The sequence below is a fragment of the Pelecanus crispus genome, chromosome 7 (genome assembly GCF_030463565.1).
Source record: "Pelecanus crispus isolate bPelCri1 chromosome 7, bPelCri1.pri, whole genome shotgun sequence".
Taxonomy (NCBI): Eukaryota; Metazoa; Chordata; class Aves; order Pelecaniformes; family Pelecanidae; genus Pelecanus; species Pelecanus crispus.
Genome location: NC_134649.1, coordinates 3,243,035 through 3,267,880, shown reverse-complemented (window position 1 = coordinate 3,267,880; position 24,846 = coordinate 3,243,035). Strand labels below are relative to the sequence as shown.

The following is a 24,846-nucleotide window of genomic DNA, read 5'->3' as shown; positions in this document are numbered from 1 at the left end:
ACAGCATATGAAGGGGGAGTCCATCGCTCCCAGCTACTTTACAATCGGAGTCAGTGAAGCAGCAAGCTTAACACAAAACTTTAATATTTACTTAGGAACTTGCTGATGAACATTTCTGATAAGCAATTAGTTTTCAATTTCCAGAAATATAAAAAATGCTGACGTTGACACATCTCTGTATTATCTCATGTTACAACAACAGATTCCTAATTTATGAACAAATTCCTTGTTTCACAAGCAAGATGTAGAAATTAGGAAGACAACTATCAGAAGAAGTCCTTGAAGCTGCAGGAAGCAATTCTATCCATAAACTCTATTGCCTAGATACCAGGAAATTATCTTCCTGCCTGAGGCTGTGGTTCACAATTGCAGATACTAGTATGAAATTACACTTCCAAGACCTTCTTAGACAATGTTCTGGGGGTGAATTGTAAATGAAATTCACATAACTTACATAAAATTATGGTTATCCAGTCTACATGGGCAAACGACATTTACACTCTCATGCAGTGATCCAGAGCCAAGGTAAGACCAGAGCCCGCTGTGGCTTTTAATTCAGCCTGTGAAACAGCAGCCACAAAACCTCCATGTCCTGGAGTGGATTTGGGGTACTGAATTTCTACAAGCACTGTCTGCTCTCTGGTAGGATTTCCACTGCTGTCCTTTGGACTGCTCTGTACACGGAATTTAGCTGACAGTCCCAGGAGAGGCTTCACTCCCCCTTCCCCACACCATCTTCCTTTGCACACACAGTGGGTAGGAAAACAGTACTAAGCGCCTGAATTGCCATTGTGTGTGCTGTGAAAAACACAATCTGGAATGAACTTAACCCACCAGAGCAGTCATGACTGCACTCTTTTAAGGGACAACTACATGGGAGAGCTGTTCCAAGCTCTTTCTCCTTGAGGGCCCTTCCAGGATGGCTTACTACCAAGCGACAACACAGCTGCTGTCTGGGACATGGGGAGTATCCGGCGCACCTCAAGTACAGGCTTCCCGAGGGTGAAGCAGTTGCGTTGCGCAGGGTTCTTCCAGTGCAGAGGTGAAGATGGTATCTTGACAAAGGAACGCGGCAGGGATAGAGGTAGAGGAGGACATGTGTCTGGCAAGAGCGCTGGCTGACGGCAACTCGTCAAGTCACATATGTTGTATGGGAATAACAAGTATCAGATATCGTAGTGCAGTTCTGCCGCACAGCAGCTAGAGAGGTGTGCGTCTGGGGACTCGATGTGATATAACCTTGTGCCTGGCTTACATGGAGCGGTGTAAATTTCTACCAGATGAAGTTGGTTCTTTGTATTAAAATTTACAAATTGGGCTGTGAAAGATTCAGCTAACATCCACACAAACATCATGAAAAGGAGCAAGAAAAAGGGGGAAAAAAAACCCCCAAGCCATACAACTGGGAGGTAAGGCATTTATTGACAAGCTACTTCATATACTGCTTCCATTACTAATCTTCAATGGCTTCAATGAAAGTTTGTCGAAGTAATGCAGATTTAGTACTGCCTGTAACTATATCACACTGAAGGACTTTGGAGGATGAAATTCCTGAAAGCCAGACATAAGTAGAATTCCCTTTTTTCCCTCTCCAGCTTACTTGTGCAATTGCACTCATGCTTGGGGATTACGTCTCTAGCTTGTAATAAAGCCTGGCATTGTTTTTCTGCCTTGTCTCTAGATAGTTGGAAACTAATACTCCAAACACAACAGAAGAGCAAAAATGGATGGAATAAATGAGAACCAGTGGCCTATTTTTGACCACTGCTATCCCCCTGACAGTAGCCTTTGCAGCATCTACTTATTTTTCAGGGGTGTAGGAATTTGACAAATTATAGCATGTAGCTCCCTTCCCCCCATGTACTTTAATTTTATATCTACCAGTGTACAACTGTAATTATTTCTCTGAATAAGATCTTCAGCTTTTTTTTTTTTTTTCCCCCAATAGTCACAATCTAAAGATGGATGCAACATCAATTAGCAATGACAGGAATGATTTCAGCAGACATTTGAATCCAACACAAACATTGTGCTCTCCTCCACCTGTCTTTCAACATGACATGAAGTCATAATAATCTCTTATTTCTGGCATTTGAATAGCTTTGGAAAGAACTGCTTTTTATGCATAAATAGGCATTGGATTTATGCAGGCAATACAGTGGAGGCCTGAAGTTTGGTGAGTCATGCTTGGCTTTGATCTGGACCGCCTGGTAGCTTTTGTCTTTGGCAATGCTAATTCTTAGTGGTGGGTTGCCTACCTGTTGACACAGTGCAAAAAACCATAAAAGCTGACACGTGGCAAAACCACAACAGTAGCAATACTGCCTCAATAGCAGAAAATAACCTAATGATTACAGCTGCAAGGCTATTTTAGATAAGTCATTGCAGAAAGTGGGCCAGCAAGCACTTGATCGTACTGAAAAGAGGTATGGGAATGTACCACTGAATGTGATCTCTAAAATGGGCTGCTGCTTCATGCGACACCATCCCTCCGGTCTCCATCACGCAGGACTGTCCCGCCTGCAGCGATGCCTTCGGCAGCTGTAGCACACCTCCCACCAAGCCGTCAGCCCTGGAGGGTTCCAAGGTGTGTGGTTGTCATGCCAGGGTCAGAGCTGGAGTCCACTGAGGTCACCTGGACGTCTTGCTTGGGCCTCCTAATTCGCAGATTTATTTCTGATAAAGATTTCTATAATCATATGTTCACATTTTCTTTAACCTTATTCTCTTCCCTTTCCCCAGTACTCTTATTGCTCTCACACTTACGTTTTCCCTAGAAATTCTATTTAAATCAGCTCTGTATTTGAGATTAGATCAGTGTGCTTTCCTAAGTAGTGAATACTTTGCTGCTTCACTCTATAAAAGGTAAAAGAAATTTCAGTAAGAACAGAAGAAAGAACTGCCCTATTAGCTCTGGATCAGCTGTTCAGAAGGTGTTATGACAGCACACCACCAGGAGTTCATAAAGAATACTTGATGCTTTTCTATCACTTTTTGCATCTTCATATATATTCCTACCTGAGGCAAACCCTGAAGTATTTGACTCGGACCCAGTCAGAAACACCACAGCACAATTCGTGACAGCTCAGCATTTAAGGATGCTGAAGAACGAGAAAATCTGCTTGGGGAGGGCAGCAGATAGAAGAAAACATAAAGGGATCTCTCATAAAAGTAAATGGAATCATTAAGAATTGATGGCTGCTCATCCCGTCTGCAAATAAGCTATTTTTGGTTTTATATAGTGAAACTATTCAACAGAGATAACAGCAGCCACACTCACATTATCTATGAACTTTTGTGGTGTTCTCAAAATGCTTTTTGAACTGTGACTATTTTTTTCAAATTGATGCGGTGGAGCCCTTACTTACGTTGCTGAGCATTGTTCACTGGTGGGTGTCAGAGGGGCGACTCAGAGAAGGGGAAGAGCATCTTCGGCCATAGGCTTGCCACGCTGGCAAAGAGGGCTTTAAATGGAAGTTGCCAGGGGAGGGGAACCTCAATCCATCCCACTCCTACCAGTTTGGTGCCAGTGCCAGCAATAGATGCCCAGGGCCTGGAGAAGGATCACAGGTCAACGGGAGAGCACCTGAAGAGCAGCACAGAGGAATTCCAGCCACTGCAGCCAGGAAGTTGGCTTCATCAGGGGCCCAGCTAAAATGCCTCTATGCAAATGCACGTAGCATGGGGGATAAACAAGAGGAGTTAGAGACGTGCGCATGTCTGCAGGGCTATGATCTTGTTGGCATCACGGAGACGGGGTGGGATGGCTCCTGTGACTGGAGTGTTGGAATGGAAGGATACAGGCTCTTTAGGAAGCACAGGCAGGGGAGACGAGGAGGGGGTGTCGCTTTGCTATGTGACCTTGTTCTCACCAACAAGGAGGGGCTGGTGAGGAATGTGAAGGTCAAGGGCAGCCTTGGCTGCAGTGACCATGAAATGGTGAAGTTCAAGATCCTCAGGGCACCAAGGAGGGCACACAGCAAGCTCACTACCGTGGACTTCAGGAGAGCAGACTTTGGCCTCTTCAGGGATCTGCTTGGTAGAGTACCATGGGATAAAGCCCTGGAGGGAAGAGGGGCCCAAGAAAACTGGTTAACATTCAAGAATCACCTCCTCCAAGCTCAGGAGTGATGCACCCCAACAAAGAAGTCAGGCAAAAACACCAGGAGGCCTGCATGGATGAACAAGGAGCTTCTGGATGAACTCGAACACAAAAAGGAAGCCTACAGAGGGTGGAAGCAAGGGCAGGTAGCCTGGGATGAATACAGAGAAATTGTCCAAGCAGCCAGGGCTCAGGTTAGGAAAGCTAAAGCCCTGATAGAATTACATCTGGCCAGGGACGTCAAGGGCAACAAGAAAAGCTTCTGTAGGTACACTGGTGATAAAAGGAAGAGTAGGGAAAATGTGGGCCCTCTCCAGAAGGAAATGGGAGACCTGGTTACCCGGGATATGGAGAATGCACCAAGCACAAATACAGGCTGGGCAGAGAATGGATTGAGAGCAGCCCTGAGGAGAAGGACTTGGGGATGTTGGTTGATGAGAAGCTCAGTATGACCCGGCAACATGCACTTGCAGCCCAGAAAGCCAGCTGTAACCTGGGCTGCATTAAAAGAAGCGTGACCACCAGGTCGAGGGAGGTGATTCTCCCCCTCTACTCCGCTCTCGTGAGACCCCACCTGGAGTACTGTGTTCAGCTCTGGGGTCCCTGACATATGAAGGACATGGACCTGTTGGAGCGGGTCCAGAGGAGGGCCATGAAGATGATCCAAGGGTTGGAGCACCTCTCCTATGAAGACAGGCTGAGAGAGTTGGGGTTGTTCAGCCTAGAGAAGAGAAGGCTGCGGGGAGACCTTATAGCAGCCTTCCAGTACCTGAAAGGGATCTACAAGAAAGCTGGAGAGGGACATTTTACAAGGGCATGTAGTGATAGGACAAGGGATAATGGCTTTGAACTGAAAGAGGGTAGATTTAGATTAGCTATAAGGCAGAAATTCTTCACTATGAGGGCTGTGAGGCACTGGAACAGGTTGCCCAGAGGAGCTGTGGATGCCCTATCCCTGGAAGTGTTCACGGCCAGGTTGGACAGGGCTTTGAGCAACCTGGTCTATGGGGGGTTGAACTAGATGATCTTTCAGGTCCCTTCCAACCCAAATCATTCTATGATTCTATGACTCTGTGATGACTCCTGTGTGTAACAGCCCATCAGTCTAAATGAAAGCTCCATGATCTGGTCCTAAATAATGATGAATAAGCCTTTCCCTGCAGCCAGTGAAAAATTCGAAATTGTCTCTTCTCTCATCATTGCATGGGCGATTTATGCACCCATTAATGTAAGTGTTTTTCTGAAAGTAATATACTTACAGCCTAATGCACCTCTGTGGAGCCCTAATCGTACCCCTATTTTTAATTATCTAGAGAAAACTCCAGCTATGAATCATCCAACTCAAGGTATTTATGCAATAAAAGCTTTTGAGGCAAGAGACCTGCCTCACAAGAAATTGAGTAAGTCAAAATGTTTGCTAAAATTAAGGATCATCTGGTTCCCTTTGCTACAGGATATTCTGCAGGGTGCACTATCACAGGAAGGAAAGTTGCCCCTAGCAGAAAGGGCAGATCTTGAAGAAAACAGTAATAACAGGAGTCAAGTCCTATGCAGTCCTTCTTCACCTTTAGGACACTTCCTTCCTACTGCTTCTCAAACTCTGGACATGGTTTCAGGCCAGGAAGGAAGAGAAACCTGGGAAGGATCCAAGCAGACCATCGGCAGGTAAGGGAGGAACTTGTAAGTGGAAAAAAAATACTGCATTCCTGACTTTTAAATATTCAAGCCCCCAAGCTAAGGCATGAGCTACGAACACAGCTTAGCAAGAGCTGTTGTACAACTGAAGGTGTGCAAGCCTTTCGTATTTAATAACGCTGACTGAAATTCAACCTTTTCTCCTTTGTGTAGAATGGGAAGGAAGATGTTTACAACATTTGTCGCTGCAAACACTTTCACCGATAACATATATATACAACGTTTTAGCTTGCTGGCTGTTTATTGAATGATCTTTCCTTTTTCTTCTTTCACACACAGCATGACAGCATCCAGTATTTGGTCTGCTGAGATGTTCACAAATAATTTTTCACCGCTTCTTGCCCACATTTATTTATAGGTGAACGCATTGTACACACAGCCAAGCTTATATATAGAATGTCTCCATATTAAAATGGAAAATGGTTGAATCTCTCTAGCATCCAGTTTCATTTTTTTAGAGCCCATTAAATTAGCATGATCCAGGATGCCATCCAAGCTATATCTTTTCATATAAATTTAAAAGCTGTCCTTTAATAAGTGAAAATAAACCCCCAAATAAATACAAAGATAAAAGATCTCTTCTGTGTTTATAAGACTAATACTACAATCATTTGCATGCATGGTTAAGTTTAGCCGTAGGCTTACTGCAGATTCCAATTATAGTCTAAGGGTCTGATCCAGCTCCCACTGAATGAGTAGCAAAAGTCCAACTGGTTTCATAAAAGGTGAAATATATACTAAATCTGGCAGAGGACAAACACAAGTAAACCTCACTTGGATGAGAATCTGGAGCCCCCTAGATACCTGCCAAGGAATGCACAGACATAATTAATGTCAGGACATCAATGAAGTCTTTGATATAAGTTCATAATTCATATTCTTTAAAATTAGCCCTATATCAGCGGGAACCATACTTAAAGATTCCTGTCAAAGAGAGAATTTTTAAGCACAGCCTGACATTAAAATCTTATCAACTCACTTGAAATTAAGTCAATGAAAAATTAAAGCTAATTTCTAATAAGCTTATGTTACATTCATAGACTAAAGGGCACTTGTCGAATCCAGAGAGTAAGCAGACCTTTTCATATGGAAAAGATTTTCACATTTGAAAGGCAGAGGCCAGAAGAAAGGCTAAAATGCACCATTTTAGACTGACTCTAAAAATGTCTAGTTTTTCTGTCTGTTTAAAGCTAATGTAAGGATACAGAATAATCACAGAAATAAATTATTAAGTTAAAAATCTGGGATAAGACTGCCAAAAGTGATAAGTGCAAAATATGGTTTAGATAATGGGATTAGACATCTAGAAAATGCATGTTTAACAGGAACTTACTATTGCTCCATTCTGATATTTTAGGCTTTGTATTAGAAACCACGAGGGTACGAAACAGTCTGATTTAAAAAAAGAAGCCAGCCCACAATATTATGAATTCTAAAATATTGTGGATCTCTTCAGCTAAAAACCTGTAGGTGCATAAAAGGAGTCCTAGATTTTTTCTGGTTTTAAAGATGCGTGGAAAAATCTGCTACCAATTGTATCAGTATGCGCTTGGAGTGGATCTATTAATGACAACAGAATTATTTTGGCTTCAACCTAGTACAGCGCAGGATAGGATCTGGTCCTAAGATGATAAACGGGGTACTGCTGCAATGGAGGAAAAGTCATATTAATACAAACAAAATGCATTTTATGGGAAGCTAAATGGAAAGTTTTTGGGTTTTTTTTTTTTCCTTGAAAGTTATACCATCTTTTTGCAAAGAACTCAGAAAAAGTGAAGTTAAAAATACCTTAGAGCTCGCCGTCAAAGTGGTCACTGTTTCTTTAAAATTCAAAAAGGCCTTCCCTCGAGTAACAGGCTTATCAGTTTTACTGAATTAATGTGTCCACGGGAGGGAAGAAACATGTTTCTGTGTTTGAGTGACAGTGCAGATGTCACTCGCAGCCTGCAAATTCTCACAAATGCGAAGTCTTATTCCTCAAAGCTCACCTTATCTGTGACCAGCCGACGTTGCCTGACCCCATTAACTCGCTTATACAATCACACGTGGAAATCCCTACAACTCGAGACTACCACAACTGCTCTACACTATTTCTGGACATGATAAGAGACAATCAGGGTTTATGTTGCTGGCAACGTATGAAAGTTATTGAGGTTGTAAAGGACAGTGAAATACAGATTTTGATTTCCCCGCATGTAATGGCAAAGAGGGAGGCTGCTCTTATGAGACATGAATGAAGCCTGAAGGTGAAAAGTACCAACGCAATAACAAGATGGTTCTTCCTTACCAGCATATATCATGTTCATATCTGTATTTGCCATCCTGATTAATTAAGGAAAACCTATGAGGGATTCTTTTATAATTAACTGTGGGATGCACGCTTCTATATTCTCCGTCTTACAGCTACAGTACCATCCTATTTTCCCCCCACAAATTTTTGGGATGTTAAAATCTACTAAATAAACTTGGCTTCGGATATTCAGAAAAGCTACTGCGTAAACTAGTTCAGAGGATAATTGAGATAGCATTGCGACCACAGCGTTCCATAAAAACCAAAGCGCAATACACAAAAAAGACAGACAGAACCAAGATTCAGATAAGACAGCATTTCAGATTAAAGGAATTCAGATAAACAGGATTTTAACTGACCTTAACATTTACAGGAATGGAATACATCCCCCTGCAGATCGCTTCCTATTTAATCCCCCTGTAATATCTGAAAGGTTAACAAAATACACACTGCCACAATTAACTTGAAGCACATGACTGTTACAGGGAGGAAATGAGCTTGCTGTGAATATCAGCCAGGCCTGTGGCTTTCCTTTCTGTAATCTGTTTGCGAGTGGCATGTCTGACTGTGGAAACGGACGGACTCGGACGGACTCGGGTTCTCTGATTCTACGATTCTTAGAGACGGGATGAGCAACAGCTGCGTCTGGCTGCCCGGAGAGTCCTGCTAACCTGGCTCAGGTCAAGCACAAAGGGAGCACCTCCAGAAATCAGAGGGCAGGCCAGCAGCGATGACCAATTTAATTACTGAGGGTTGTACTGAGTGAACCGGCTGAAGGCTGTGTAGTAATAACTACTTGGTATCGGTGAGGAAGCCATTTCTGGTATGAAACATGCTGCCAGCAACCACCTTGAGGAGAGAGGACCAAGCCGATGGGGTTTGTGGTTCAGCTTGCAAAACCCATACGGCTTAGCGGGAGCTGTGATTCCAGAGCCACGCAGCGTTACGCCTAACAGAGCAACGTTGCCTCCCATGTTCTCCCCAGCTTCTGACCCACCCAGCAAGGCTGCCAGGCCAGCCAGTCCTTTTCTGTCCAGTGTCAGGTTATTTATTAAGTAAGAGGAGCCTAACTGAAATTTATGACCTTATCACGGTCACTGAGCATCCAGGAGAGGAGGTCGCATTTGGGCAAGATGAGACTGATGCCTGCTTCTCTAGGACCTGTGTGCTTGCAAAGGACTTCCAGGACATGTTCCACCACGCAGCTTTTCTACGCTTCCATTCTCTCTGCGGATTCAGTGTGTGCAAGATCCCTAATGAACCAAGTGCAATTAGCACTGAAGCGCTCCATTTTCAAGCATTTTCATTTTAACCTGAACACACACACGATAACACCTCTTCCACCAATGACCAGTATGTTGGGAGCTTTAAGGTACCCGTGCGCACGCACACACAGAGATAGCGCGGCAAGCACAGAAGTGCTATCTGTCTAAAATGCATGGCAGATCTGGAGCAAGAGAGACCCTCGTTAATCTTTAGAAAACAATCAGTCTAATCAGTCAAGACTTGACCCTCCCGGCTACCCTTTTCCTTCTTAACCTAGCAATAGATATGAACGCGTCTTCTTTTGATTTCAAGGGTACTATTTCTATACGTGAGGTTACGCATATGCAGTGCTGGTGCACGCTGGAGAGCTCCATTCAGCGCAAGGCTGAGCCCTTGTTATTGCACCTGACATTTCCTTCATGTGGAGGAAAATTCAGCTCTGCATTGCGTCAGCAGGTCACAGACCCGACTTCGGCCCGCATTTGAACACGTTGCACTTCACTTGTACCACATGAGAGCCTTTTGCCAATGTGGTTTTGGTCTTTTAAGCACAAATATTATGCTTGCCATGCTATGTACAAAGCCACTGGTGACACAATGTGCCTGTGTACCCGGTTGGGTAATTTTCAGCAATAACGACAGGGCGCAATCATCTTTAGATCTGATTTGTTTCTCGGGGTCTAAGTTCTGCCTCTGGCTGCACACGTGCAATTTCCCACCGAACTTAATGGAAAGTGTATGTACATGTCTCTAAGCAGCTTGCTGCCGGTGTGCTTATTTATGCATACAGCTGGTTTGCACAGCTTTGTGATCTCCTGACTGATATGTGGGAATCTCTTCATCATCTTCTCCTCTGCCAGGTACACTCAGCTCCTGAAAATTACCTTCCCCCAGCTGGTACACACGGAAGGGCACTGGCCTGAGTAATAGGCTTGATGGGTGGCACTTGTAACATAGTAAAAGGATGGTAGACTGCCATTAACTTACATTGTATGCTACTCTTTACATGCCTTTTTTCTTCTTTTCCCAGTTTTCCTCCATGTTCCTACCATCTATCAGTCTCTGAAGGTTTATATCAGGAACATCTTGAAAACCACTTTAAAGAAAATGGGTTCAATCTTCCCCTTGATCTTTACACAGAACACTGACATCAAGAGGGAGTCCCACGTGTGGGATGAACATACGGAATATGCTGTTTCAGATGAAGTTTTGTGGCTATTAGGATCAGAAAGCCGTGCGAATTCTCTGTCTGGTGTGAGTGGGCAGGAAAACCTTCAGATGTTCCATGATCCTGAACTTTTCTGATCTTTTTCAGGCCATGCCTAATTAGTACCAAATTCAGAAAGCAAAAATTTAAGCCTGAATTATTTATCACATCGTATTTACAAAATGCACTGCAATACACACCATGGCCCAGTTCACAACAACTACAGATAAGATTAATCTTTCACTGATGCCATACTCCTTAATATGAAAATATAATTATCTAGCTGAAGAGTTTCTTAAATTACATACTTTCAAACCAGTATGAGCAGAATTTATCCTTGTGTCTGGTGCTAAGCCAAGTAGAAAAAACATTGGAAGCAGAATTGACAAAACACGTTGGCTCTGTCTGTCTATCAGTATTTCCAGTGCACACCTTACCCTGTCAACATCTCAGCTCCAACCTGGTCTCAAATACTAACGTGTAATATTTTCCTCCCTGAAATGTGATCCTGAAGAAGGGAGTTCCAGAACTGCAGAGACACACTGAAGGATAAATGTGCTTAGTTTGCAGTAAATCCCCTGCAAGTTAATACACATTTATCTTGCCCAACATGGAAATTAAAAAAAGAAGAATATCACAGAAATTATTCTTACCTTTACTTGGAGTAAACTGTATCTGCATTTGATGTACATTTACAGCTGTGCATGCGAGTAAGTATAGAGTATTTGTTGCAAATGCCTTTGAGAAAAAGCCACACCTTTAGTCTGCATTGTCTGCAAAGTACATTTTCTGCAGTTTCCTCTGGAATGCTACATCCAGAAAGATGTGTAATCAACTTTCAGAGTAAGTGTGTATAAGTATATCTCTTTAATTTACTGTACTTTTAAAAACTATTTTCTCCCCTGAAGAAACTCACAATGACTCCAGGAAAGCCTACCACCTGTTTGTCTGATGATCATCAATAACGCACAGTAGAGTTTTAAAGCCTGATAGATGGATATATTGATGGTAAAGAGGCTAAAAGAAAGATGAATGCAGTCCGGTGAGTGAAGAATGCAAGCTGGAGGAGGGGATATTAGTAAGCTTATAAAATGGATTTTCTTGTGGGAAAAAAGCCCTTTTCAGGGATGCATGCCCAGTATCTTTGAAAAGTAGCTTTGTGGTAAGCAGCATGTAGAACTTCCTATTTTTGCATTGTATTTAATTCATAAAAGATTTTTTTCCATTGTACGTTCTAGGTATAATTTCATTGCTTTTGCTTCATGCTTCTAGGAGCTGAGCTGCTGTGGTGACGTTCTCTCCGTTAGAAATAGAAGGCAGGCTTTGGTTTAAAGCATAAATGAAGGGGTAAGGTGCCAGTATCCCACATGTTGGCTGCCTGATCAGCCTGCCTTGCTCCCTACATTCTTCCAACTTGTACTTGTTTGAAAAACAATTACATTTTTCGAATGAATTGCTGTTAATACAAATGCATTTTGATTGTCAGTGCCACTGCTGGTTCTGCAGTTATGGGCAAGAAGATAAGTTTATTTCCCTCCAGGGCCTCAACAGAGAGCTGAGGGAGATCAACCAGTATTTTAGGCAGCTAAGTGTGAAATACTGGTTGGGTCAATAACTTGCCCCCCACTGCCGTTATGCTTGCTGTCAAAAGCTGGCAAGGAGACATATCGGTATGGAGTCAAGTGCAGGTCTGATGGTACTGAGATCTCCAGCCTGGACTCTCCGACTTCACTGAATATTCCTCTCTGCCTCTGTGTCATCACAAGAACTCTTTGTCAAACCAGCATTAATCTGCTCTCCATAACTACCCGTCTGTGTGATAAGCAGCACAGGAAAATGGGAAAAGCATAAAGACAAGGTTTTGTGACAAAACTGGGTTTTGTCTGATGGAGCAGCTGTAACGACTCTTAGCATTCAGAAAACACCTGTCTGCAGCCCTAGGTAGGATGGGCCTTGGATTTGCCGTACCACAACTGCACCCCCATGAAAAGGGCCATTCAAGGAGAAAAACTCTGCAGGATTTCCAGATGATCTGCATCCCTCCTGAGGATTCTTTTTACAGAAGGCTAACATCTGGCTCCAGGTTTGGAGCCATCTTCACTAATCTGAATACAAATTTAATGAATGCCAAATATTGTCATCATCATGAGTGATTTAAATATGGGTAAGTTCAGCTGATCTTGTCTCAATCTATTATTTAAAAGTTTGCAGTCACAAGTCCAGTGCTATAACTGATGCAACAGCAAAGCAAAACAACCCACCAAAAACCCAAAAAACCCCCCAAAACAACAAAACCCCGAAGATTTACAAAGGTAATTGCTAATTTTACCTGTCCAGCCTGCAAGACAGCAGCAGTAACCGGTGACAGGATCGCACCCATCTGCATGGCTACAGTCACAACGTTCACTGCAATTAAGACCATATGTTCCATCCTTCCAAAAATATAAATAAGAAAGTCTCTCAGTAATCAGTTTTTTGTTCTAAAATGTGCAAAATCATCTATCATGTCCCTCTTAATGCTGAGTCGCATTTTTTAAATTAACATACAGAGAAGATAGAAACAGCTCAGTGCCTAACATTTCTGTATGGAACCAAATGAGGAATCACTTTAAAAAATGATGTTCAGGAAAATGCAGATAACACGGCAATAGCTCTGATAAAATATAATGCAAAGCATAATACATCTACTTGACTGCTAGAACCCCAATCTGTTATTTACACGTGATTTCCTTCAGATATCTAGACAAAATGAGATACTGACCTACTGTGTATTTAGAAGAGCTACATGGACCGTGGCTTTAAAAGGGGGTGCAAGACCATCCCAGGTGTACTTACAGGACACGGCTGGTCACAGTACTCCCCTTGCCAGCCAGGTGAGCAGAGACAAAAGCCATCAGCCGGCCTGCAGGCTGCTCCGTTTGTGCAATAACATGTCTGGTTACAGTTAAGACCCCAGCTTCCACTTGAACATGGAATAGAGCAATCCACTCCTTGCCACCCTAAAGAAACATATGAGAGGAACAGCATTTGGGATGTTTTCATGAAAAAAGCAAGGTAGAGGCAGCAAGAAAGGCAGCTTGCAAACTGCAGCTCTTTGATTCCAGGACCAGTTTCCTCCTGATCTTGGTGTAAATAAAGATTGACCCTTTAATTATGACCGCCCAACTTGACCTACCGGTGTCTATATGTACAGAAGGGAGATATAGGTATCACTGTGTTGGCTCCTTACCAGATTAAGATGTCTGATGCCCCTCTGGGAACTGCTCAGGCAGCAAGAGGGAGTGCGGAACTGTCTGGCAGGCTGGAGACCTGCTGATCAGCAAGAATGCAAGAAACTTGCCATTTGCTGCTGCCTATTTCTTCCCTCATATTTTTTTGAGAATGCTCTTTAATATAAAGAAGCTATTACACCTAAAAAAAGACCAAGGCCATCATTTCTAACCATTAAGGCTCAAATCTTAACTACCAGCCGCACAATGGCTTTCATTACACTGCAGCTGTATGTAATGGAGTTGAGCAGTAACTCATGGTTTATACACCCTCATTAAATGGGGTTCTACAGTGATCCATTAATTCATGTTTGAAATGCCAGATTTTATCGTTATTTGCCTCACTTCTGTTTTAGGGCTTACGTATGCCGTACAGGCATAGCTCATGTTGGTATTCTGGGGGAAGGCACCGCTAGACAGGGAACGTAAGAGGTCCTGTGCTATGGAGCGGTACAAGATCTCTCAAGTGATTACTGGATACACGGGTTATGCTCACTGCCAGGCACATAAGGGAATTATGGACACATGTGTGGGAAGAAAAGAGGTTAGCCTTGCAGACAGTCTCCGGAGCGAGCAAGACTTCTTGTTTCCCCCGACAAAGGACAGCCACATCCTGCAACCCCATGCCAGCTCAGGGGACAGAGGATACCTGCCCATGGCTGGGGTGTCACAGTGTCAGGGTACAGCAAGGACGGGGAGCTGAGGAAGGCGACAAGGGCGGACGGCCAGGGCCCACCACACAGTCCCCAAGTGTGGGGCTGGCAGCCAGCATTGGCTAGGAGCCCAGACCACCAGGAAAGCCTATGGGAATGAGAGCAGTGCAAGGTCGAGACGGGCAGGCGGTCTGCAGGTCAGGGTCGGGGCTGGTGAGGATAACCACGGCTGGGCAGAGCCCCGGCAAGGGGCTAAAGAAAAGACAGGCAGGAGGCCGCCTCTGCTCCCTTGCCCAGTTGTGTCACTCTAGGCACAGAGGGGAGAACAGGGGCTTTTGGGTCCCGGAGAAATGGGGCAGCAAAGTGATAGAGAAAAAACCTCAACAGGCTGGGGATTGCTTTGCATTTCCTTTGGAGAGGAGCTGTGGCTCTGCCAGCACACTTAGTTCTGTGACCTGTTCCTGCAGCAGAGCAGTTAAGTCTGGCCCCTGTTCAGGGCAGAGACAAAACATACAGTCAAGCCCCTGTTGCGTTTTAATACTTGGGCAGACTGTTGGATTACCGACAGGCACAAGAAAATAGTGGAGTTACTGACTGCACAGCTGTGCCACTTTAGAAAGGGAGAAGCATTGATGCCAAATTGTAGACAATTGTTAAATCTGAATTTTGTTTACCTTCTTTGCAATAGCACAGACCATCCACAGGGGAACACGCACCATCATTTTTGCAATTACAAACTGATGAGCAATTGGTACCGTAGGTTCCCGCCATGCAGGTAATGGTGCAGTCATCTCCCTGCAAACCAAAAAAAGTCAGAGTCAGCTAAAGAAATCTGAATTGCAGGAAATTCCCGTCTCTGCACAGGGAGGCTTTCTCTTTCGAAACAGTGAACAGAGTGTTATGAGTTGATTGCTGAGTCTTCAGCACTTGAGCAGTCACCGCTGCTTCCCATGATTATGATGCAATTAGTGCTTTGATTGACTCGGAGGAAAGGGACAAGTTTCTGACGTTCATTCAGCAGGAGGTGGGGAAGTTACAAAAACAAACCTCCTAGAACAGATGTTAGATCATTAAGCAAAACATCACTTACAAAACACTAATCACAAAATATACAGTCTGAAACCGTGCAAAGATTGCTCTGCATTTCTTGGAAAATATATTCTAAGAATAGGGTTGTTAAAAAGCTAAAGGATCTCGTACGTGCTCATCTTCCACAGACTGGCAGAGAGGAAAGCTACATGGCAGGTGCACTAGACCTTTTTGATGCGTGGCTGGTACCTGCATTTGTTTTCAATTAATTTGCATGAGAGTGTGACTTTAGGAAGATACGCTGAACAAGGAGCGAGGCGTATGTCAGAGGGAGGAGGCACAGGGAGCAGAACACAGAAACAGATGGTCTCTGTCCTATTTCTGCTCTAGGTGTGGGCAAATGAGGGAAAGGAGAGTAAATACTTACATGTTACAGAAATACAGAATATTTCAACAGTAAATTACGGTACTCTGTATGCACTGATTAGCTTGTGTGGCTGAAAGGAGAGCCAGAGTTCCTACTAACATTGTTCGTCTGATACAACAAGGGAATTAGAATGTGAGCACAATTCCTTTAAACCTACTTACCGAGTCCCATAGTCGGGTCCACATACATTAGCATATACAAGGTATTTTTGCTCCTTTTTCTTTTGCATGTGGTCCTGACTTTCACATCACAAATTAGCTCCTAAATTTACTTCTTCTGTGAGTCAAACTTTAATAATTTAGTTCCATGTCAGAGAAAGCTATCCTCCTCTGAAGTTAAATAGTAACTACATGGCACAGTGTGACCTATATCACAGCTCAGGGGAAAAGATATTGGTCAAAATGTATTTTTGCAGGTGAGAGGCTTCAGTGTTTGATAGGAGGATCCATTTATCAGGAGACAAATGCACAAAATGTCAGCTTCCCTGTGCCATGGCAAGTACCTCCAGGAGCCTGTATATCACAGCATCAGACACTGAGACAGTAAAAGGAAATATGAACAGATTTCTGAGCACCATAAACCCCCATATGCTTGCTGTAGCTGTTCTGCCTAGCACCAGTGTGACTCATCCTATTTTACACTAAAAACTTTGTTTTAGGGGGAAGTAAAAGAAACGGTTAAAATACACACCGCTCAGAAGTAAACCCTACATACGAGTATCTGATTTTTGAGTGAAAGCAGTGTTTGTAAAAGATGCTGTCTTTGACCTTGGGGGAGTAAAACAAGTTGCCCTGAAAAGGCCTGGCAGTAAAAGGTGCTGCGTTGACAGCCAGAAAATCCAAAGCACGCTGCCCCTCATTACCCTGCCAGCATGCCTACGGAATGAGCTACAGGAACCCAGAGCCGAGCGGGATGGCAGAGGGGCATTCAGTCTCCACGCCTAATCAATCCTCTGCCTTTCTCCGGTGTGTGACAATTAGACAGCCAATTATTGCCACTTAGAAAGCCATATCTTGCGCGAATGAAACTCCCAACTCATTTCATGTACAACACAGAACTGCTGGTACTGCTAATAATTTCTATGACAACTGACCTTATCTGGATTTGAACAAGTGATCTAGAAGTAAAAGAAAATTCCTTTGAAAAGGAAAGTAGAAGAGAGTGATGCGGAGCTAAAATATCCCCTTGGGAACCAGATTAACGAAAACAGCATCTGGGCCACGGGTGGAAGCAGAAGGTGGATTTCCAGTTCCTCAGCTGCCTCCGTGACCGCAGATCAGCTCGCCGTATGCGCTCAGTGCTCCCTGGCCACGTGCACAGCAGGCTGGTGCGGGTTCGCCGCTTTTCTGTAGACTTACTCTGCGTGGAGGGCAGTCAGACACTGCCGCTTTGGGTACCCCAAAGAAAAGGTACCGTATACAAGCTAAACGTCAGGCTGTTTCATCTTTATTCAACATGTCTTTGAGTTTTGGCATTTGCTTTAATATACTAGACTTTATGGACTAACAGAGGTTGGTCACTGGCTGGCCACCTTACACGCGCTTACTTTGCAAAGAAACCTTAACTGAAAAAATAACGGGCTTAATGAGATTTCTGTCCCCGGGTTTGACAAGCGAGACCTTCAGAGCTCTCTGAGTGACAACTGCCAAATACACTTAACTTCTTAATTACGTAAGAGGAAAATGCACTTGAACTATAGCACTGGCTCTAAGATTTTATTAATTACAAATGCACGCCCCGCTATTAACATTTTGAACTTGATTTGGGAGAATGACCTGTGAAATTAAATGCACTCAGGTACTGTTAAAGATATGTAAATGCCACCTGCCTCTCGCCACCTGCCCCAGTGCGTAACGCCGCAGTACACGTCTGTCCAGTTGTTAATGAGTTGTATACTCTACTAAACCGATTTCAAATGTTGTGTATTGAATCTTCACTCTTGCAATACGGCACTTTATATTTCTATCCTATTTAGTAAAATTAATCAACAGCTGTGCTCCTTATGTTGATTATTCTTTTTTCTATTAAGATCGGGAGGTTAATGAGAGTAGTGAAATGCCTGGATGTGGTATACAGGATAGGAAGGAGTAGCTAATTCAATCAAACATATACCCCTGAAAATGTTAAAGCTATATTAAGAAATCCAGCTATAAATAACTTGGTATTTTACATTTCTATCTTCCAAGTCAGAATGATCCATATGGACATCACAAACTTTCAGAAGTGCTTTGCTTTCTTCTTCATTTTCACTTAGAAGGCTCAGTTTAGCAAAGTATCTATCCAGTGTATTAGGTCCTGATTTCAGGGGTCAAACCTAACTCTAACATAATGGAAAAACCCTCTTTACAGGGTGTGGGCTCAGGGCCAGCCCCAGTAAATGCCCCGCTCCGTGTGTGAAGCAGCGTGCTCCTGCCCTCTGCTTTGCAACCCCTTCCCCGGCCCCGGTCTGCGAGACGGCACCTCCACAACCAAGGGCAGGCTGTCCCACGTCCTCGCACAGCTGCTCAGAAGCTAACACGAGCGAGCCTTTTCTCGTTTGAAATCCACATCTGATGGGAGTATCCCAACGTAGCAAAGATACAGGTCGGGGATCTGTGATCCTGGGACCCTAAAAAGTCAGCTTTAAATCAAAATGAATGGCGGCAGTAATGTAACTAACACCACCTATACGACCTTCCATACCTTTAAGCACTTCACAAACACTAATTGTTGCTGAAACTAAATGGCAGACCTTTCCAGCACCACGAGAGGTTTGGGCATACAGTTCTTGTTATTGTTATTTCTCCGCTACGTGTTGAGGGTTAGGTCCAAGGAACCAAACTCCATTAATAACTCAGGCTGCCAGCTCACATCCATCAGCATCAAATATTAATAGACTCACGAGGGCCAGAGCATACATCTTTCCAGATGGCAGTCAATAATATGTCTTGTTTCTGTTCAGGGAGAGGGGAAGATTTTCTTCCACAAAAATTATTATTGTACAATATTAGTAGAGCTTAAAGACACACTGCTGCCTTAGGTGTTAGCTGTGTTAACAAGCTCTGGACACTTCAGAAAGTGTTTTCCCTGGATTAATGTTGCTCTAGCAGATTAGATTTCTTGTTTCTGTTAAAAATACATTCCTGCTGTAAACAATGACCAAGTCCCTTTAAAATCCTTTTCCGGTGTTCAATACAAAGATTTGTATTTATTCCTGCACTTTTTGGATCAGGCCTTTAAATCCATGAAATGCATTTTCAAAGGAAAAAAAAGGGTATCCCAGACCATAAGGGGAGTTAATAACTCAGCAACGGTCAACAACGCCCGGCAAAGTCTGCACCCATACCTGGTCTCTCGCAAAGTTTGACTATTTAAGGATGTGAAATTAAGAATTTCAGAAGTAGCTACAATCTACAGGAATAAATTTGCGTTGAAGGGCTAAAGCCTGGGTCCACTGAAGTCAGTGGCAAAACAGAAAATCAATTTTTCAAGGCCTCTGCAATGCGGAAAACTCAGGGCTGTTGTTGAACTTGGCCACAAGTTTGCATGATAAAGACCTATGTGACAGGTTTGTTTGAGTGTTCTTAAGGTTTAATCTGCCAAGGTGCTGAAAATCCTCAACTCCTGTGCAGATTATTAGGGGGGACTGACAATACTGAAAGGCGATATATTTGAACTTTTGGTAATCTGCAATGTGACTCCAACTAATCTGGGATTTTTAACACGGTCTCCGATTTCCTCCCGCTCCCCCTCCTCGCCTTTTTTGTGCCAGATGAATTAGAGGTGCAACACCTGTCACCAGCAACAGGGAAGCTCGATGCTCGGTTCTCAACGCTCACAGTGCGGGCATTAAAAAGAAAGAAGGGCATGGTGCAGTGCCATATGTATGTAATGATAAACAGATCAGAAAGACAAAATGCAGGTCCTGTTTGTACCTGATGCCTGTGCGTCCAGATAAGCTCTTTGGTACGGATTTGGTACGTAAAAGTATATATTTATATGTACACACATTGCGTGGCACACCAATGTGCTGGTACACAGCGTCTGTGCACTGATGCAGATCACAGATACAGTTCTGTATATTTACTTATTTAATTGTGACATTTACAATTAACCCAAAGTGGTTCTCCACAAACATTCCCTCAAGGTAAACATATGGTATCCAGCAACACAAACTGTCAGAACAAACTAATCTCCCTAATGGTGTTCCAGTGGAAATTAATGTGCTCTTCATAAGTGTATTAGCAGCAGTAGGAAACTTTGTACTTTTACCGGTCTTCTCCTCCACCCTAGACTCAAGCAATTTATTCATGACCCTACCATACAGCATCTTTAGTTTTCCAGACATAATGATGTCCTCTGGCAGAATTTCTTTCCCCTCTGGGTGTTACTAATTACTCCCTGCAGATGCTATTATTGGTGCTAATGATAAAACGCAGAAAAAAGGCTGGGGAAGGATCTTGCGTCCCGAACAAGCCAAGCATTCAGTTTGCAGGTAATCGCCGTTACTAAGAACTGACGAATGTTCCTTTACCCACGCTGTAACGTTATATGATGTAGCTCTGCTAGAGTTTGATATACATCTAAAACGGCACAATGAAACCGCTGATCACCTTATGCCGTCTCCTTCTCCCTTTGCCCTTTTTATGGGAGAAGATGGGGTAAGGTGGAAAGGATGAGAAAGAGCTTTCTGATGGTTAGGAAGTGACTTAACAGCTCACGGCTCATCCAAAGCACAGCCATTGGCAGTCCTGAATGCCGAAGTCTTTCATTAAACCATAAAGCACTTCCAACAGCCATCTGCGGAGCTTTGCCCAGCCTGCACCTCAGTGGCATCCCAGTCCCCTGAGCATGCTGTAAAACCTGGACATGCCATAAGGACCGAGCACAGCTACCTTTGGGAGGGGGAAGAACTTCCCGCTTTGCTTCCTACGGTCTTACAAGGATTTACAAACATTTACAAATAGATGTCAGCATTTTATTTCACCTCTGAATTTGTGCTAATATGCTAATTCATACAGTAAATTTCACAGTAAATGCCAAGTTCAAAATTGGTCATCCTGATAATAATTCTTAAATTTGGTGTTTGATCAAAAGTATTCTGGAAAACATGCACACAAACAAAATGGAAACTTTATTTGTTCTAGTAAGTAAAATTATTATAAATAATGTCAGTTTTAAGTACTTACAGTACTTCATTAAATACTATTTAATTTCATTTTACTGGTTATAGCCAAAGCCTTTGTTACGCAAAAGCAAAGCTGGGAGCACTGACCGTGAGGGGAGTAAAAGTTACCACAGAGTAACTGTGGTTTGCTATTTCCCAGATTGTTCGTACGAAATCTGGCTGAACTTCATGGATTCCTATTTTATAAACCCAAATATATTTGCTGTGGCCTGCTACAGGCTGCTACTGGCCTAACACATGTTACTCCCCCAGTAAGGCCACAGAAGAACCTGGGCCAGATTCTCATCTCTGGCCTGTCAGGCCCCTAGAGCCTCTCATTCCTCCAGCTGGGTTTTTCTGTTTCCCACTGCACAGCCTCACAACTGATCCGAGACACAGTAACAGTAGATTTGGGTTATTTTTATTTCAAAAAAAAGAGTTCTCAGCCTATGGTCCCAGGGCTGTATGGGTTTCAGAGCAACAGTTATCATAGAATCATCGAATCGTTTAGGTTGGAAAAGACCTTTAAGATCATCCAGTCCAACCATTAACCTACACTACCAAGTCCACCACTAAACCAATTAAAGGTAGAGTAAGAATTAATTTCATGTTTCCAGGCTTAGTGGCTGGATTATTTTTTAATGAAAGTAAAAACTACGAATCACTAAGGTTGGAAAGGACCTCTAAGATCATCAGTCCAACCATCAACCCAACACCCCCATGCCCACTAAACCATGTCCCAAAGTGCCACCTCTGCCCGTTTTTTGAACCCCTCCAGGGATGGGGACTCCCCCACCTCTCTGGGCAGCCTGTTCCAATGCTTGAGCACTCTTTCCGTGAAGAAATTTTTCCTAATATCCAATCTAAACCTCCCCTGACACAGCTTGAGCCCATTTCCTCTCATCCTATTGCTTTTTACTTGGGAGAAGAGCCCAACCCCCACCTCACTGCCCCCTCCTTTCAGGTAGTTGTAGAGAGCGATAAGGTCTCCCCTCAGCCTCCTCTTCTCCAGGCTAAACAATCCCAGTTCTCTCAGCCGCTCCTCATAAAGCCTGTGCTCCAGACCCTTCCCCAGCTTTGTTGCCCTTCTCTGGACACGCTCCATTATCCATCCATCTTCCCAGAAGGGACCTTCCCCATCACATTGACCAGGCACCTTGGGAAGCCTTTGGCCACAGCTTAGGAAAGCCTCTGGTTAGGATTTGGCTACCTGGAGAATAATTTGTACCTATCAAGATTGGAGAACTTGTGCAGCCTTTCAGTCTGGGCACCATGTATGCTTACGTAGAGCTGGAATTAACTGCACAGAGCTCATGGTTTCCAGCACAGTGAATCCCAGCTGTGAGGGATTTATTGTGCAGGATGCAAGGATCTGTGCATCTAAGGAGTCAGGCATTGCACATTGGCTCGGGGCCTTTCAGACTGGGGAGCCAGGGCATGGGCCCTCAGGTCTCGTGTCTGAATACGTCCCTGTCCCACGAGCTCACGGGAAAGAGGTGACGGAGGCGAGCCGCGCTGACAGCACTGGTGGCAGCAGGGCTGCCCTGGGTGCCCTCATTCCAGGCACAGAGAGGGTTTTTTCATGTGCGTGCACTGCATGATCTGCGTACGGTAAACCCAACACAGGCAGACTAACAGACACTGTGTGTGCAAGATAGGTCTCATCTTTTGGAGCTGAGGGTGCGCAGAATCTCACCATTCTCCTGTCCTCCAGCATCTGAGCTCCAACATGCTTCATACAGCCAAAAGGAACAATGCTTTGGCACAATAAAACTGATGCTGAAGTGGAGCAGTACTCTGTAAGAATAAAGGCAGCAAATTCTAGCTTTTTGAGGTTTTTTTTGCCTCCATGAAATCAAGTGAAAACAAATACAAATAAAATTTTCATTAAAAAATTGGATTTTGCATACTAAAACTCAGCAAACCTGAGTTGAATGTCTGTGAGTGAGCACTATAATCCCCCTCACCACCAGGGAATAGTTTTCTATTTTGCACTAAAAATATACCCAATATCAGTCTGTTATCTGCAGTTTAAAAAAATCCATTCCTTCTGCTCAAGCCACCTAAATATGGGCATTAAAAAAGGAAAGAGAATTCAATGAAGAGAGCAGGCAAGAGATAGCACCCTCCCCCCGCTTCCCATAAATCAGTGTAGCACTGTTACGGGCAAAAATATCTACACTAACTTTACAACACTTGAATATCTGCCTGGCTTAGTATTTAGGCCTTAACTGCAGAGCACTTTAGTGTCAGTGAGGCAATGAATACAGCATCACATAATTAAATGTATTCACAAGGAAAGTAGTGTGGAGAGTAAAAAAGATGATCATCAACCTCTGAACAAGGTTTTTTTATACAGTCAGCACTTTTCACCTAATAAAATACCACAAAACACATTTATCCAGGAGAGACCTCTCCAAAAATAGGAGATTGGATTTAGACTGGGTAAACCAACTCCTACATCATTTCCTTGGGACATTTCATCTGGTGAGACGGTGCATCATACCTGAGAGGACAGCCTCCCACGGGCAGCCTGTGATGGAGTGCAAGCGACACAGCCACGCACAGTTCAAAAAACATGATGGAGGTCAGCGTGCAGGTAAATCGGATGGGAGCGCAGAGCTCGGCCAGCCCCGGCAGTTGGCTACATAAGGGCAAGATACAAAACCAAACTCCTAATTCTGTTCACAGTGGAGCTGGAGAGATTGTTTAGGGAGCAGATATTTCAGGCAGAAATGGAAACATCTATTATACATGGGTTTAGATTTAGTTAGTGGCAAGATGTATTACCAAGGCAGGTCAATCATGTCTGTATCAGGAGGATACTAATGTACATTGTGGGGCCAGCTGGATAACCAAGTCCTCTGTTTAGTTAAAGCAGTTTAAATCTGGAATAGGGCCACTTCAGATTCATTCAGGTGAGGCAGGGAGTAGACTCTCAGAATATTTTAAACTTAACTCTGGGGAAGCTATAAAGAGCCAAACATCTGTGGGGCTCATTGCTGTTACTCTAACCGACTTTGATCAGCTGCTATTCTAAAATGCTCTAAAAAACATAGCTGTATCACAATTAAATGTCCCAAAAGGTAAAATGGCCCAGGCATAATGTGCATTATTTCAAATTACTGGAAAATATTTACACACCTGCGAACTATACACTTGGCACACGTGCTCTTCATGATGTACTCAACAAGCTACTTGTGTCCAAACTGTAGGACAGAAGCTAGCTAAGTATGTCGAAATACTAAATCGCAGTCCTTGAATACTACAGGTAAAGACAAAAACAGCTGTTTTCTTCTGCTTTTTTAAAAAGGAGGCATCGGAATTGGAGTTATCACTATGGTAAAGGGAAGATTTTAACACACTCTCTGCAGTTCCATCATTTTCTTTCCCAGATTTGGGAAGAATAGATCAGTGGCTAACAGATGCCTAGCCATTTGGGAATATGGAGAAGCATTTCAGTGCAGTGCAGCGTACTTCAGAGTGAGAATTCAGAGCTGGCTATGACACTTCTGCACCAGTTATTTTATGGGAGTATCTTTGTCTGGAAATTAGAGATGGTTTCTGCTCTGTCCAAGTAGCCTGAGTGGCACAGCCCAAGATCTACCTTGTAGAACAATTGTGGCCTCCTGACTTTTTTTGAAATAATAAATTTGGGCGCTGGATGACAAGTCTGAACAGTTCTGCAAAAAGGACATTGCAAAAACAGGAAATAAAAGGTATCATTTATAGTTTCAGCCTCTATGACATCCTCTGGCAAGA

At 43.5% G+C, this 24,846-nt stretch overlaps 1 protein-coding gene across 2 annotated transcripts in view; it reads right to left on the bottom strand.

The window, feature by feature from the left end:
* MEGF11 (multiple EGF like domains 11) overlaps positions 1 to 24,846 on the bottom strand; it is a 216,662-nt gene that overhangs the window by 46,341 nt on the left and 145,475 nt on the right. For both annotated transcript variants that reach the window (XM_075713468.1, XM_075713469.1), the window contains exons 10-12: positions 15,157 to 15,277; positions 13,396 to 13,559; positions 12,890 to 12,992 (exon numbers count right to left, since the gene is read on the bottom strand). In XM_075713468.1, the coding sequence (XP_075569583.1) occupies positions 12,890 to 12,992; positions 13,396 to 13,559; positions 15,157 to 15,277 (388 nt within the window). The remainder of the gene's footprint in view (positions 1 to 12,889; positions 12,993 to 13,395; positions 13,560 to 15,156; positions 15,278 to 24,846) is intronic.